Source organism: Anser anser, assembly GCF_964211835.1.
Source record: "Anser anser genome assembly, chromosome: 2".
In the NCBI taxonomy this organism is placed as follows: Eukaryota; Metazoa; Chordata; class Aves; order Anseriformes; family Anatidae; genus Anser; species Anser anser.
In genome coordinates, this window is record NC_139721.1 from 67,005,271 (window position 1) to 67,021,247 (window position 15,977).

At 46.1% G+C, this 15,977-nt stretch overlaps 1 protein-coding gene and 1 long non-coding RNA gene across 5 annotated transcripts; one reads left to right on the top strand and one right to left on the bottom strand.

Annotated features, from left to right (window-relative positions):
• The first annotated feature begins 256 nt into the window (after positions 1 to 256).
• Positions 257 to 6,425, top strand: IRX2 (iroquois homeobox 2). Of its 3 annotated transcripts, none has more exons than XM_083823059.1 (5): positions 257 to 1,068; positions 2,876 to 3,281; positions 3,619 to 4,371; positions 5,086 to 5,153; positions 5,771 to 6,425. In XM_083823059.1, the coding sequence occupies exons 1-4, from the start codon at positions 826 to 828 to the stop codon at positions 5,127 to 5,129; spliced, it is 1,446 nt and encodes a 481-aa protein (XP_083679185.1). In that variant the 5' UTR covers positions 257 to 825; the 3' UTR covers positions 5,130 to 5,153; positions 5,771 to 6,425. The 3 variants fall into 3 exon arrangements, with proteins under 3 accessions (XP_083679185.1, XP_083679186.1, XP_083679184.1); XM_083823060.1 differs by having other exon boundaries at positions 5,831 to 6,425; XM_083823058.1 differs by having other exon boundaries at positions 259 to 1,068; positions 5,827 to 6,425.
• Positions 5,743 to 15,054, bottom strand: LOC310893722. 2 transcript variants are annotated; one of them, XR_014579243.1, is made up of 4 exons: positions 14,732 to 15,030; positions 11,307 to 11,443; positions 8,995 to 9,139; positions 5,743 to 8,899 (listed from the first exon to the last, which is right to left on the bottom strand). It is a non-coding gene; the product is annotated as an uncharacterized lncRNA (long non-coding RNA). The 2 variants fall into 2 exon arrangements; XR_014579242.1 differs by having other exon boundaries at positions 8,995 to 11,443; positions 14,732 to 15,054.
• Between the last annotated feature and the right edge of the window lie 923 nt (positions 15,055 to 15,977).

Sequence of the window (15,977 nt, forward strand, 5' to 3'; positions counted from 1 at the left end):
TGAGCAGTATCGTCGTCTGGCTTCAGCAGTGTGCTTGCAGCCGGGGAGGCTGGCTTGCATTACAAAGCCTGCCTTCGCTGCTTTCTCGCCTGCCTGCCTGCCTCCCGGCCGCGGGAGGAGACGGAGACGGGGCCGGAGCGGGAGGGGGCGGGCCCGCCGCGCTATGCAGATGAGCGGTGGTGACGGACAGCTCTGTTTTCCAATGTCCCTCAGAAACTCGAGTGTTCCTTCCCTCAACTCTTCACTTCAGACTCTATACTTCCCCCAAAATACAGGCTCGCAGGCGCTGGGGGAGCTGGCTGGCTGGCTGGGAGAACTCCATATACAGCAGCCACTTTTCTGATTTCGGGGGCTCGCTTTTCTCTCTCTCTTTCTCCCATTCTCCCCTTCTGTTTCTCTCCCTTTCTCTCTCTCTCTCTCTCTCTCTCTCTCTCTCTCTATTTATTAACCCTCTCCTCTTCCGTCTCTCCCAGATGCCCTTCCCCTCCCGGCTAGATTTCTGACCGCTCGATTTATTTTCCCCTTTTTTTTGGGGGGGAGGGTGTTCTTTTTTTTTTTTTTTCCCCTCCTGTTTGTTTTTATTCTGAGCGGGTGTGCATGGGGGGGAGCATATAGCAATTCCGATTCTCTACATAACTGCACAGAGCCAACCGGGGAGAGGGAGAGAGAGAGAGAGAGAGAGGGAGAGAGAGAGAAAGAGAGAGAGAGGGCGGGAGAGAGGGAGAGAGGGAGAGAGAGAGCACGAAAGCAGCGCCAGGAGCAGCGGCAGCAGCAGGGCCGGTCACCCTCGCCCCCTCCCTGCTCCTGTGCACGCCAGTGCAAGCCATGTCCTATCCTCAGGGTTACCTCTACCAGCCCCCCGGCTCGCTGGCTCTGTACTCCTGCCCGGCGTACGGGGCGTCGGCGCTGGCGGCCCCCAGGAGCGAGGAGCTGGCCAGGTCTTCGTCGGGATCGGCATTCAGCCCTTACCCGGGATCGGCAGCTTTCACCGCCCAGGCGGCGGCCACAGGCTTCACCAGCCCGCTCCAGTACTCCACAGACCCCGCCACGGGATTCCCCTCCTACATGGTAACTACCGAAGAGAACCCCTCTCCTTCTTCATTAGCATCCGCATTCTCATCCTCATCATCTTCAGCCTCTCTCCTCACACACTCGCCATCAGTCCCCGACACAGCCGGACGGAGGCCCCGCACCAGCGCCGCAGCCTCCGCGCTGCCAGCCCCGCACCGCGGCCGGGGCCGTGCGGAGCCGTGCGGAGCCGAGCAGTGCCGAGTCGAGTCGGGCGGAGCGGGGCCGGGCCGGGGCCGAGCGGGGCCGGGGCCGGGGCCGGGGGAGCTGCCTCACTGTGCGCCCCGGCCGAGAGCGGTGCCGCCGTGCCTGGGACCCGGGCTCGCCCCGCGGTTCCCGGAGCCGTGCGGGAGCCCTGATTAAAGAAATACGGCTTTCTCAGTCAGTTGGGCTGCAGGCTTTCATTCCAACCCCCCGGCCCCTTCCACCACACACACCCCCCGCTTTCTCTTTTTTTTTTCTTTTTTTTTTTTTTTTTTTCCCTCTTTTCGCTGTGGTAGGATAGCGGAGGGTTTCTTTCCTTTCTTTTTTTTTTTCTCCCTTTTTTATCTTTTTTCCACTCTCTCATTTTAAGTCGGTGTTTAGAGGCGCTGCGGGCTTTATCCTCGTGTGGTTTTATTTACTTTCAGTGTGTTTTGTGCTAATGGTTTAACTGGATTTTGGGAATGAAAAGGAGCATCTGTTTGCGATCTGTGAGCTTCGCTTAAGCCCAAGATGGTTGTGGTGGCCGAGTTTCGGATTTCACTTTCTTCTTATTAGTTAAAAGGAGCATTTGCAATTGCGTGTGCATAAACTATATAAATAAAACCATAAAGTATATAAATAAACTGCACGTCTAGATGATTATATAGTTTTATAAACGTACACACGCGGAGTCAGACACGTATCTAGTCCGCATACACAAAGACCTGTACCCGGAATTTAAGACTGGAGCCGCTGTCGAGATCCTAGGAGGGGATGGCAGCAGGGTAGTTTGCTCTCCCTGCAAAGTGACAGGGAAACTACTTGCTTTCTGTTCGTAAAATGCGGTGCATAAATTGTCGTGCAGTCTTTATTCGGGGTAGGGTAAAAGATCTGAGGAACTCGCTCGCTTGTTTTTTCTGTTGAGAAGCAGTAGGCGAGTGGCTGGAAGTTGCAGCGAGGTTGTGAACTGTGCGGGATATTGGGTGATGGTGCGCCTGCGAGTCGCCGATCTGCAGGGTTCAGAGACGTGCGGAAAGTTAGCGAGTTCCTTAGCGATATCTAACTTTTCTTGCACCATGCAGACTTAAATAAGCGCAATTTAAACGTTAAAGGGCGAATTAAAATGCTAATTACATCGCATTTGAACAATTCGAAACGGTGCATATCTTCTGATTTGCAAATTGGATTTGCAATGCATTAGTGCAGTGAATTGCTAAGTGGCGGCTTTGTTGTATTTTCTATAGCAAAAAAGGAAACATCTTTTGAACCTTTGAGAGAAATGTAGATATCAAGACACTACCTGTAGGGCCTTTAAAATGTCTGCATGGTTCAAAAAAGATATTGGGAAATATTCAATTACAAGGAGCTGAAATTAGTCAGAAAGATTAAAACATCGCCGGTTTTAAGTGTGTGCCTGTGCCTATGCGTTGGGCGGAGGAAGGGGGGGTGGGGTAGGGGGGTCACAACTTAATGGCCTTTGGGTGCTGTTTCTCCCCCTCATAGAATATGGATACAAGACACCGTCCCGGGGAAATACAAATATAACCGCCGATCTCGCCTTGACAACTTACTAGTGGCTATCAGCAGTAACAAATTGCCAACCCCACCTTTTTGTTCTGTCCAGGGCTCCCCTTACGACGCCCATACGACTGGGATGACCGGAGCCATCAGCTACCACCCGTACGGCAGCCCTGCCTACCCTTACCAGCTCAACGACCCCGCGTACAGGAAAAACGCCACCCGCGACGCCACAGCCACGCTGAAGGCCTGGCTGCAGGAGCACCGCAAGAACCCCTACCCCACCAAGGGTGAGAAGATTATGCTGGCCATCATCACCAAGATGACCCTCACCCAGGTCTCCACCTGGTTCGCCAACGCCCGCCGGCGGCTCAAGAAGGAAAACAAGATGACCTGGGCCCCGCGGAACAAGAGCGAGGACGAGGACGACGACGAAGGCGATGGGGCGAGGAGTAAAGAGGAGAGTCCCGAGAAGATGCCCGAGAGCAACGAAACCTCCGCGGAGGACGAAGGTGGGCGCGGGGTGACGGCGGGCGCCCGGCGGCGGCGGGGTGGCCCCCTCCCGTGCCGTCCCATCTCAACGCGTCCCCCAAAAAACGGGCAGCTAGTTGGGGGGGAAGTGTCCCGTCCCGTCCCCTCCCGTCCCGTCCCTTGTAACCGGGCTGCCGCGGGCTCCGCTCGCCGCCGGCGGCCGGGGAGGACCGGGGGCGTCCGGTTGGGGCGCGGGGGGCCGGCGGGGCGGCGGGGGGCGCCGCGGCGGCTCGTTTCTCGGCCTCTGCCTCTCTTCCTTCCTTCCCTCCTGCCCCCCCCGCCCTGACTCTGCCTTTCTGTGCCCGCCGACCCTCGCAGGGATCAGCTTGCAAGTCGACTCGCTGACGGACCACTCCTGCTCTGCCGAGTCGGACGGCGAGAAGCTGCCCTGCCGAGCCGGCGACCCCCTCTGCGAGTCGGGCTCGGAGTGCAAGGACAAGTACGAGGACGTCGAGGAGGAGGAGGACGACGACGACGAGGAGGACGAGGACGACGAGGAGGACATCGAGGAGGACGACGGCGGCGGCGGGGAGCGCGACCCGCCGGCCAAGCCCGCCACCTCCTCGCCGCTGGCCGCCGTGGAGGCCCCTCTGCTCGGCCACCCGCACGCCGACGCCGCCCGCAGCGCCAGCAAGGCGGCGCTGGGCGGCCGCGCCTCCCCCGGGCCCCCGACGCCGGCCAGCAAGCCTAAGCTCTGGTCGCTGGCCGAAATCGCCACCTCGGACCTCAAGAGCCAGAACCTGGGCCAAGGCTGCCAGCCAGCGGCGTTGTCCTCGGCCACCCCCGCCTCCGCCCCGCACAGCGCTGCCTACTCGCCCTCCTCCCTCCTGGGGAGGCATATTTATTACACCTCACCTTTTTATAGCAATTATACAAACTATGGGAACTTTAACGCTCTCCAGAGCCAGGGAATCCTGAGATACAACTCGGCAGCAGTGGCTTCAAACGAGGGACTAAGTCAGACTGTCCTAAATGCCAGCTCTGTTCACAAGCAGAGCAGTGACTCTTTGAAAACGATCACTAACCAGCTAGAACAGCATTACAGGCCCTCTAGTTATGACTCAAAGAAAGGTAGGTGACTTATTTTTACCGCTTTCTTCCCCCTTCCACCTCGTCCCCTGTCCTTGGCCAGTGTGAATCTCTTATACACTGTAAATATTGAAACCTTATCTGAACAAAACACTGAGCACACTGTCATCGCTGCCACTGGCCGCATACTGAAGATGGGCAGTAGTGTAATCTGGGGATTAAAAATTGCATGTCACCATCCTATCAATACTTGCCTTTAGGAACGCAGAGAGGAAATTTAAAACACGTCTTTTAGATCACTCCGCACACTGCAGACACAGCTTTTAATGCCATTTTAGAAGGAAAACTAAATCCAAAGGTATCCAGAGAGCACTGTTGTCATTACCTTTAATTTATTTATTTTTTTTTCTGACAAACTGGTTTTGCTCTCTTTGTTCCCAGTATTCTCACGGTTTTTGCAGCTTTGGGTTCGGATAATTGCTAACCTTGGACATGAAGTTATGCGGAGCGTGACATTTTTAATGCTTTTTTTTTTTTAGAAAGTTTTATGCTAATATAATCGTTATCTTATTAAAAACAAACAAAGAAACAAACTAACAAACAAAACTCAAGATAAGGGCAATTATAGAATATCACCCAGTCTTTTAAAGGACTTAGCTATGAATTCTGTGTGAGCGAGAGTTGGGACGTACACAAAGTGTATAATCTAGTTAGCTAGCTGTGTCCTGTGACTAACTGAAGGTTATATTTTGACAGATCCCACTGAAGTCTGCACAGTAGGAGTACAACCATACCTATAGAAGTGCAATCACACAGCAATGCAAGTAAGTGAGAGCATTTTCTATTACGCTGATCATTTGGCATCAGGTCTAAGAGTGCACAGATCTAGACTTGCTTAACGTTAATTTCTTGCTTCATTACATAAGGCTCTGATTACAAAGTAAGACACTCTTTTCTGCTATTTTTAAGCCTCTCATTACAGCTTTTCTTTCTTGGTTGGTCTTCATTTTAAAGTCAGGTTAGACAGTTCCCTCACCTCCCATACTCTTTGCTTGTGTGATGCAAAGCCTTAAGGACTATTTGAATGTTACGGAAAGAGAGCTTTAAAAAATATTCTTGAATGTATTGTTGTTTAAAAACAAAGTGCTTGTGCTCACGTGGCAGTGCCGTAATTGCATATTTTAAGTGGGGTTTCCCGCTGTGACCATATATTTGAAATAAAAAGGGAGAATTATTAGAGATCGACATGCATCTTAAGCAGGGTGTGTTATCTATGAATTGCCCCTTGCCTGACTATCAATGGCAGTCTTAATACCTCCATTATCTAGGGCTAACTAAACAACAACAAAAATCGCCTTGTCGATATTTTTCCAACTAATTCTTTGGCTAAGATAAATTAGATGAGAAAGAATTTTATCTTTTTTTTTTTTTTTTCCTTCAGTTTAATGGTGTTAGTGTGTAACTGAAGGATGATCTGGTTCTTTCCTTGGTCCACAGGTAGGTGTCACAATTGCTTTGAAAAAAGTCAGCAAGCCATCATCTCTCCCCGAGCTAATATATATAACAAATCTCTAAATCCGGATCACATCTTGTGCCACTGTATAAAAGAAGACCACAGAGCACTATTAAATCTTCAGACTCTAATTATTAAACCAGAATTTTGTTGGACATAATGTGAGTTTTCTGGTATAGTATAGTTTCCCCAATGTATGTGTGATTTTTGAAAACAGATCTGTTTTTCTCAGGATATCTTGAATTGATCACTTCATTGCCACGGTATATATTCGATAGGTGTGATAGGATTTATTGTAAAATTTATTTGTAAAAGATGTATACTGTAGAGATAATAAAGACGTGATTGGAGAACTTGAGTCCTTACAAAGTGGAAACAAATTTGATATTTATTTTTGTAACGATATAAAGCTTCTAGTAATTTATGCAAGTTGTATTGCAATGGAATCTGAACTTTTTGTAAATAAATTTTGCCTGGTTTTTATTTGAAACATTGATGGTTATACAATCTTTGGTTGTTTAACGAGAATTCTTTACTAATTTATATCTCTAATTGTAAATAAAAACAGACTAGTCTGCAACAATATGGTGTTTTTCATTCATTTTCCCAAAAATAACAATTTATTATTCAGAAGATGATGAAAGTTATAATTTCACTTGTACAGCTTAGACTATAAAATAAGTAAGCAATACAAATATGTTACAAAGATATGCTTTACATAAATTAATTCCTTCTGGGTTGTTCCGTTATACTGAAGGTTTAAATACTCACATGTGTGCAAGTACATATTTATATACATACTTGCAAATGTGTAGAGAGAGTGATGTGAATACAGGCATGTTTCTTATAAACTATTTATGTTGGGTGTGAAGTAGCTCTTTATTAGAGTTAACACTCTTTAAATTCACCATTTCCAGGGAGAAAAAAGAATCATAATCAGATAGGGCTTATTTCTAATTTATTTGTTTTTGCTTCTAGCTAAAACAAACAAACACAAAAACATAAAGAGAAAAAAGTCCATTTCCTGCTTTTTAATGATCTTTCCCCTTTTTTGTTTATATCAGTGAATCATATCTTTAATTTAATAGTCACATAAGAAATCCACCTTGATTGGACTCATAAGATCAGCTAACTAATCATTTTAATTTTCAGCAAAATAATGGGAATCCTCATATAATATAATTTCAGAAAAGAAACGAAGAATCATTTATTTTCCCCAAAAGATAAATTGAGTGAATATAACGTACGGTTATAAAACAAGAATAATAGCTTCTTAGATTGCCCTTTAATCAATCATACACTTATTTTTCAAGAGGCTCATCTATTTTATTCCATGATTAATAATGTTCCAGCATGAGAGCATTATTAGATCCCAGCAGGGGAGATCCTGAATGCTTTTAGCTGCTTTGGAATGGTCAGTTGGGGTTCATTATGGTCTGATATTGAACAATTTATAAAATCTTGTCTAAACATCTGCCAGCTCAGATAGGCTGATGTGTCTGAAGATGGGAAATTGCTGGACCAGTTGATATTGACAAACGGATCTCTCTCCAGTGGCTTTTTGTTCACTGAAAATTAGTGGCCTCTTGCTCAGGTCTTGTTAGAAAGGGCATTTGAAAGTGATCCTAGATACTTCAGGCATCAGCCTTGGGAATGTTAACTGGATAAAGAGCCATGCTACTCTGGAGTCAGGAAATACGTTGTGGTAATATTAAACAGGGGGAAAGGAAGCTGTGCTTCTTAAATACATATACACAATCCCCATGATCCATCTCCCCATCACTGCCCTGTGTGTCCCCCCCCCCCCAATCATATTTTACCCCTATAAAGCTGTCCAAACGATTGAGAAAATGCATGTGTTTTTCAGCTGATAGGGCAGAAATTAATATTGTAATTCTGCAGAACTCTGGGATCCATCTAGCTAAAAATAAAACACTGAAGATCTTTACAGCTGGAGGCCTACTCATCTTCTTCTCATGTCATTGACTGATACTTCCCTGCTCCTAAAACATCCCATTTTAAATTGAGGTAAAATGTCATTCTGTCTGTGTACAGTACAATTAGATACCAGCTAAAAAGTAATTCATTTTTCCCTCCTATTTAGTGCATGATGTAAATGCAAATATTTACTTTAATAATACTCAAACCGTCTTTTATGTGCAGTTTGGAAGATTTTACAGAAGAACTTTTAAGTTAGGTGAGATGCCTAAACTTTCTCTTTCTCACTCTGCCTCCTACTTCATCTGCCCCCACCACCCACATTTTATGTTCCAGGTCTCTGTTGGACACAACGTGTACATTTCGATTGGTAAAAACCAAAAGCTGTGGCAGAGATTAAAAAAGGCTAACGACATTCCTTTGATGTTTATACGCCCAAAGACTTATAAAAGATTTCCATAATTTACCCACCCTTGCTAGTATTTAGACCTGGATTTCTTTCAGGAAAGAAAAGTAGAAAGACTTGGAAAACTCGCTTTTAAATATTCACTATGTATGTAAAACCCAATGGACTTCTCTCATCCTCTGAGAAATTCACGAGTGGTTCATGGATACAGATGGGCGACACCCAAATGATTTGGCAAATAAACATTTTTCTTTTTTTTTCTTTTTTTTTTTTTTTAACCAGAGATTAATGGGCAAGAACTGCATATTCAACGTCATTTGAGATTTAATAATCAAAATTGAAAGCAGGAGGAAAGTGTAGCCCTGTTAAATTGTTGGCACAAACAATGCGTTTATTTCAGGATAGCACGAAAGAGTCATGAACGATAAAATACATCACTTTGTGTGCAGTTTATTTCATAATGATGCCAATCAACCCACTGGGACTAAAATTTCACACCCCTTTCTATATTTACTCCCTCTTCCCCCACCCCCTCTTTTCGGAGCGGAAAGACAAACCCTCCCTTCTGCGGGGCCAGAGGTTTCATTAGAGCTGATTTATTGAAATTCAGGCTTTAATCTCAGGTGGGATCCCCGAAGAATTGGCGCTGTCGCCAGATAGGAAGAGGGTCGCTTTCCACTTTGCACTTCCTGGGCTGCGTTTTTCCTCGCTCCCTGCGAATGTCAACATTTGTTCTCAATAACAGAGTTATTGTTTCAGGAAAGCTGCTCACCAACTGCCTTTGAGAGCGGAAAAAAGCGTCACCCACCTTTGTTCGACTGGAGACGGGGGAAGGGATGGATGGGGACGGAGGTAGCACTTAGCCCAGGCCGGTAGCGGACAGACGGACAGACGTGGGAATTGCTCCTGGACATGAGCTCCCGGTTGAAAGGGAACGGGCTAAGGGGAATTAACTAAGGGGACAGTTAATATAAAGCGCAACGGGCGGCTGCAGAAATAACAGGAATGATAATGAAAACAGTAACAACAACAAAAGAAAAAGAGGACGATCTTCCCCAGCGTCCATTCTCGGAGGAGGTCTTGAGGTTTGGGGGAGAAAGGTGATTTTTCAGGTGAAGAAACAAATTGCAAAGTGCAGCGTTTAATCTAGTCTACCTGGTGGAACCCGCCTCACCAATGTCAAATACGGGGAGCGGGAGAAGGCCGGGGCCAGGGCAGCCTGGTCCAGCCGCGGCCCCTCCGTGCCCAACCTCATGGGAAAAGAAAAGAAAAGAAAACAAAACAAAACAAAAACCAGCCCTCTCGCCACTGGAAGTTTCTGCATCCTCCACGTGTTACATCTCACTTAAAGGCAGTTCAGACTCACCGCACTGCTGAGAAACCTTCGCGGGGATGTAATCAATACCGGAAGGATTTTATTGCTTATTAACTTTTTGAAGGAAAAAAAATAAAAAAAGGAGGGAGAGAGAGAAACGGAATTTACATATAGGTCGATTTGTTGCCTTCTGTATTCAGACTTTTCCCGAGTGCTTGGGCAAGCTTCTCACGATCCAGCTACTCGAAAAGAGCCTTTGCAGTGTAGGAATTGAATAATAGTGGTATATGTATATATATATACCTATATTATTAATAGTAGTGCTGCACATTAAATAATATGAGTTTTACCCCTTTATTTTTAATCCAGTAATTTATAACTCAGGTATGTTCCTGGCCTTTAAAGAAATAAAAGAGAAGGGGAAAAAAAAAGTTAAGAAACAAAGGGATCCTCGGTGAATATTCAAAGCACCCATGCATCTAATCCCTGATTATTACTCGGTGACTCTGAAGCGGAGTCTTTATTAAAACGGGAGAGGGGAAGTGCGGCCGGTAGGGCACCCGATGGCAGAGATGCTGCTGGGGGCTGCGAGGGGCTCTGGAGGCAGGAGCGCGTTACCTGCGAGCATCCTGGCCGGGGGGATAGCCGGACTCCTGCAGCCTGAACCCGTGTTCCCGCCCCCAGCCCCCCCTCCCAATCCCTCCCCCCAGCCTAGAGTCACAGGGGAATGTCACCGTTTCACGTCCAATCCCGGCCGAGCCGGCGGTATTTTCCCTTAGCAAAAGCAAGGGACGGAGCGACTCGGGGCAGGCACCGTGCGGCTGCTGAGCCGCGCCCCTCACTTTGCTCCGTTCAGGGTTTTGGGGACCCAAAGGAAAGACAAGAGGGCTGGCACCTGGGCCCGGCCCTCCTCGGAAAGAAAGGCAGGAGCGCAGGCCGGCTGCAAAAGTCACTTCTGCTCCACCCGGGTTTGTGTCATCCATGACGGGGGATTTCAAAAGAGCACATATTTGCGAGGAAAAGAAGAAAAAGAAGAAGAAGAAGAAAAAAAAACCTTCGTGCTCTCCGTGCAGCGGCCGTGCGGATATTGTCACTGCTCGGGCTCTTAAAAACCGTCCAAGGGAAAAAAAAAAAAAAAAAGTACATTTTTATAGGGAGAAGTGACAATTTATTGTGTATAACTTCTGATCAATTATTAATCGTTAGTGTCAACAACAGGGTTATAATTACCTTCACTTATTTAAAGGAATATTTATTTTTTCTTCTCTCTGATCTGGTAATTAGTTAATGCTCTGGAGTAATGAATTCAAAGCTGATTTGATAATGTTTGAGACAGGGTTTTTTTCCCTCTCTTTTGGCAGCCCCTCTCTCGGGGGAAGGTGTCTCCCCACCCCAACCCCGTTTGCAGAAGTGTCCATGTAAAGGCAAATCGCGCCGCGTTTCACTTTTCAGACTATAAATAACGATTCTGGGAGGAAAAGGGCAAAATGACAAACAAATAGAGCGCAGCTGGGATGAATAAGGCTGATCAAAGTTAGCGGGGGCCGACGATTCTCGCAGCCGCAGCAGATCTGAGTCCCATAAAGGTGCCAGCAACTCTTACCTCTCTCCCCGAGATCAAGGGAGAGGGTGAACAGGGTATTTTAACCCCCTGACATCTTCTCGCGAGCGGTGGAGGGAAGGGAAGGGGAGGGAAAAAAAAAAAAAAGAGAGAGCGAGGGAAAGGAAAGGGCCGAGTATTTCGTGTTTATCGGAGTTCTCAATGCTTTCACGATCGCGTAGGCAAGGGAATAGGGGGAGCTTACCTGGTGCCCGCGGAGCTCCCCGCCCAGCCTCCGTAGGATGCGCGGTGGGCAGCAGCGCGAGCCTGGCTCCGCTCCACTCCTCGAAGCGGGCGAGGCGCAGCCGTGCGCGCTTAAATGATCCTGAGCCTGGCTTAGCCCTGGGGATGAGGAAGCAAGAAATTTTATATGTATATATATATATATTCTTTTCTTTTTTTTCTTTTCTTTTTTTTTTTTTTTTACCTTCCTTGTGGGAGCTCAGCAGAGCTCCGTCATGGAGAAGGGCAGCCCGCAGGGAGCGTGGCTGCTGCCTGGTTCCCAGGTTTAGGGCGTGGGTAAACCCCCGGGACCTGGCAGCCAAGGGCGAGTTAAGCATTGAAAAACTCCCACGGCCCCCTACCACACATGCATGTGGTGCTGAGCCGAGGTAGAAACTTCACCGTTGCCCCCAACCCGCCCTCCTAGCTTTTTTCCAGACCTCCACTTCATTTAGCATCAGGCGAGGCTTCGGAGCCAAAGAGCACTTTTCGTTTTTAGCGCGGTGAGGCTCATTTTACGGTAGATACGCGTGAGATGGAATATGTGTATCTAATATATATAATAGGCATATATTTTATATATAAAATCTTTCCCCCGTGCAGCAAAACTGCAGTGGGAATTGCAGTGCAAAATGCAAGTTTGAAAATTAATTCATCCTGACAGGTTTGACATCGCCCGGCTCCCTTTTTCCTGCAACTCTTTCCGCAAATGAATGCCGCTTCCACAGTGTGTTTTAATTTGTCACGTCAAGGCACTAAAAGGCAGCAATATATACTTAAGCCAGTTAACATTGTAATAACAGGTTTAAAGGAGCAATTAAATGGTAGTGAGTCGCATGTCTGACTTTCTATAGGCATTACCACATCAATGGTACCTTTTAGACTGACTATAACTTAGCATGATTGTCTCAATTAGTTTAGCTACATGATAGTTATTGTGAACTCTTTGTGAGTAATCAATGTTACGCAAGCTTATGGGAAGGAGTCTTAAACAGGGGTGAGCACTAGCTAAGAAACATGGACCTCCTGTTTCCAAAAAACACCTTTCTCCCCCCCTCCCTCTTCTTCATCTTCTTCCCCCAGCCCGAAAGAAAGAAACGGTAATTTATAGTCTTATAAATCTGTTTCCGCGACCGGTGTAGCTGAACGTAGATTTACAGGCAAATAACTACTTCTGCCGCGGCTGATAAACGAAACAGTCTCTTGAATTCAGCGCGGATGGCGAGTCACCCCGCTACATTTCTGTTTTTTTTTTACTGTCGTCTGTCCCGGCAGTTTATGGTCACGATTCGGCCCCGAAGCACAAATAACTTTGAGGGACGCTCCCATGAAATGGTTTGTGTGGGTCCCGTGCTTACGGGCGCCCAGGTTTCACCTTGCTGACATCGGAGCGAGTCCGAATCGGCGTGTGGCAGAGAGAGACCGGCGTGTACGTGTGCGTGTAAACCCGAACCTGGGTGCTTGGGGAGAGCGGCGGGCAGAGGGAGGAATGGCTGCGAAGCTGGGTTATAAATACAAAATAACGCAGCGAGGAAGGTCCTGCCGGAGCAACCGGCCGTTTAGTAACTTGTTAGTTCTTCTCCACCTACAGAATCTTTCATTAAATACCGAGCCACGGGTGGCTAATGCAAAATACAGAGAGCTGCAAATTTAGTGAGACTTGCGTGAACTGCTTCAAAAGACTAACAAGTTTGTAATGTTTTCTGTCACGGGGATTAAAAAAAAAAAAAGGCAAGAGAGAGCGTGTTCTATTAAAATTTAAGATAAACATGTTGCAGGAATTTCTGTTGGTGAAGTTATTCTCATTAGTCCTAACAATGTATCACCATTAGACAGGGCTGGAGTCAGCCTCAGTCTCAAGATTTCTGATCTGCAAGCTTTTTTTTTTTTTTTTTTTTTTCATGCACATTACATTTCTGTCATGCTTTGCAGCAGAACACGATATCCCCAAAGAACCCAAAGAAGAAAAAAAACACTCTGACAGCAACCATTAGTTAAGAGTGCAATGAATAAACCCCTTGCACAAGAGTATCAGGACTAATTAAGATTCTGTTTAGCAGCCCTGGATGGAATGTTAATGTAGCTTTGACTAACTGAGAATAAGTAGGGGGAAAAACTGCATTTTAAGAGGAATGCTGGGGTGATAACATCTCTCACTTCTTCTGTCCAAGGTCTGCCCAAGCCTGTTACAAAGTCATTATCTCAAATTACTCCTGTACTTCAGTTTTAGAGGGTTTGGGCAAGATCCCCTGGCGTTGAAGTGCTGCCTAGAGCCTTACAAAGCCAATACTCTCTAAGGGGATAAAGGCTGAATCAACCCACTATCTCTACCTTCGAGAGTTTGCTGGTACCAGTTCCTTGGACAAATACAGCCAGGATTCTGGAGGCAGATTAGAATCTATTGCTGGCGTCTCCTCGCAAATCCCTAAAGGGTTTTTGACCCTTTGAAGTTTCGTCTATTTTGCTTACACAGAAGTTTACATGATTAAGTCAGGATTTTACAAGGCTCAACAAGGCAAATTTAGTCACCTCGGAACACTCAAAACCAAAAAGAAAAAAAAAAAAAAAGCAAAACATCCAGTTGTCCTGCCACTCGTTTTGCTCCAGGAATATTAGAATACTGTGATATTCATGGTGATTAGTTTAATAAAGAAGGAAAAAAATATTTGCGAGGCTGTTTCAGCAGGGAAGGACAAAAAAAATCTCTCTCCTCTGGAGTTCATTATTATTATTGTTAATAATAATAATAATAATTATTATTATTATTCACTTCAATAGTGTAATTTCCCCTCCACCACTTCCACTGATCATAAATACAGCTATGTTTCTTGGAGAATGGATGTATTTTCCCTAAGTCCTTCCTAGTGTTTCTAACATTTCCAGCCTGCCTATACTCCTCCTCAACCAGGCAGTTGTGTTCTTTTTATTCTCACCATGGAGCAACAAGCATGCCTAATCCTTCTTTCTGAAATAAGCTTTCTCAAACACTTTACTTGCTAAAAGCAGCTTCTCACACCACAAATCTTTGCTTGGAAGGAGAGGGTTGGGGACTGACAGCATAAACTGGAGAGGAGGAGCGGAGCTCTTTCTCGGGAATAACTACCTATTTAAAGAAGTCCCCTGCAATCACAGAGGGAGGTCTGTAGCTAGAGGCTGCAGCTGCATCTGGCCCACCACACTTGCTTTGCCATTTGTGGAACACATACAGTCTCTCTTTTTCTCTTTCTCTTTCCCTTTTTCTCTCTTTCTCTCATTATCTCTCCCTTTCTCCCACCAGAGGGAAGCTCACTTTGCCAATGGATTACTGCTGCAGAGTTATTTTCTGCAAAGGAAGGAATGATCTTTTCAGGCTCTAAATAGTTAACGATAATAATAATAGTATTATGATAAATAAATAAATAAACAGACCTGGCAGGCTGGAAAGTTTCTGTAGCTGGATCAGTGAGTTGCAGGGACAACAAGGGCAATCAAGCGAGCTGCAGATTTCTCTTCCTCAATTGATTTATAATTGATGAATGGATTTTCTTGTGCAGCTGCAGCGTGGTTAAAAACTATTGAAGAGGTAGGTGTCCTGGGAGGTGTTATTTTGTAAGGGAGACAGTTAGGAGTAACTGGGTGCGTTTATCAGCAGGAGATCTGAGCAAGGAACATGATTACATTAGCTGTTAGTGGCTAGGATTCAACTTTCCACAGGCCTCCAGCACCTGCAGCCTTGGAGGTGACTCACATGGAAATCGGTTCGTGCCTGCTGCCGACCGTATCGGGGCATTGATCTGATGCAGAGCTCCCCATTGATTCAGCCAGCAGTCCTGTGCCTGTGTCACCAGCATGCCATGCACTGCTGGGAGAAAGCAATCAGGTATAATTTTGCAACTGAAGGGCAGGCAATGCATTGTAGAACCTCTCTCATGTGTTCTAAGGAAATAGAAAGTGTTTTCAGAACCTTTAAGGTGGGCATAATTCCTATTCCTGTCATGACTTTTCCCTCTCCCAGTAGGGATGTACTTGTAAGTTAAAGCATTTGTGGAGTACCTTAAACAGCAAAACTATAAAATTAGTATCAAGAGAGATGCAAAGTTGTTACTGTGTCTCTGGATTGTGGGTGTTCTCCACAGGTCTGCATGAACTGTAGGATCAGGTCCCCGAGGGGGACTTTCTATGCCTTCTGGACTAATATCATAGATTGTATGGGTTTTGGTGTGGTACCTTGTTATTGCATTACTCTCTGGGAAAAAATAAAAATAATAATTAAAAAAAAAAAAAACAACAACAGAAAGGACAGGCCTCCCTCCAGCCTTTATAAAGGGGCTATCTTCAAGAAGGGGACAAAATGTTAAGGTAAGAGGAATAGGAAAGTCTTACTTTGCTTTCTCTCCTTGAGATTATTCACTTTCAGGATCGTGTTCTTTTTGACCTTAAATTCATCCAAGAATAAATGCAATGTTTCCCCATATCAAGAAAGGCTTCAGCTTTTCTGGGGGCAAGAAGGTTATCTGGGATCCAGACAACAACATGCCCCCATCCTGTGTCCTTGAAGGGCTCAGGCTGGCACATCTTCTCCAAGCAGTCCCAAAATTCTAGCTGCTTAGAGGAGGCAGAGGTACAACTGAGATGGAGATGTTCCTGCTGGTGACAGCACAGTGCAAAACAAATA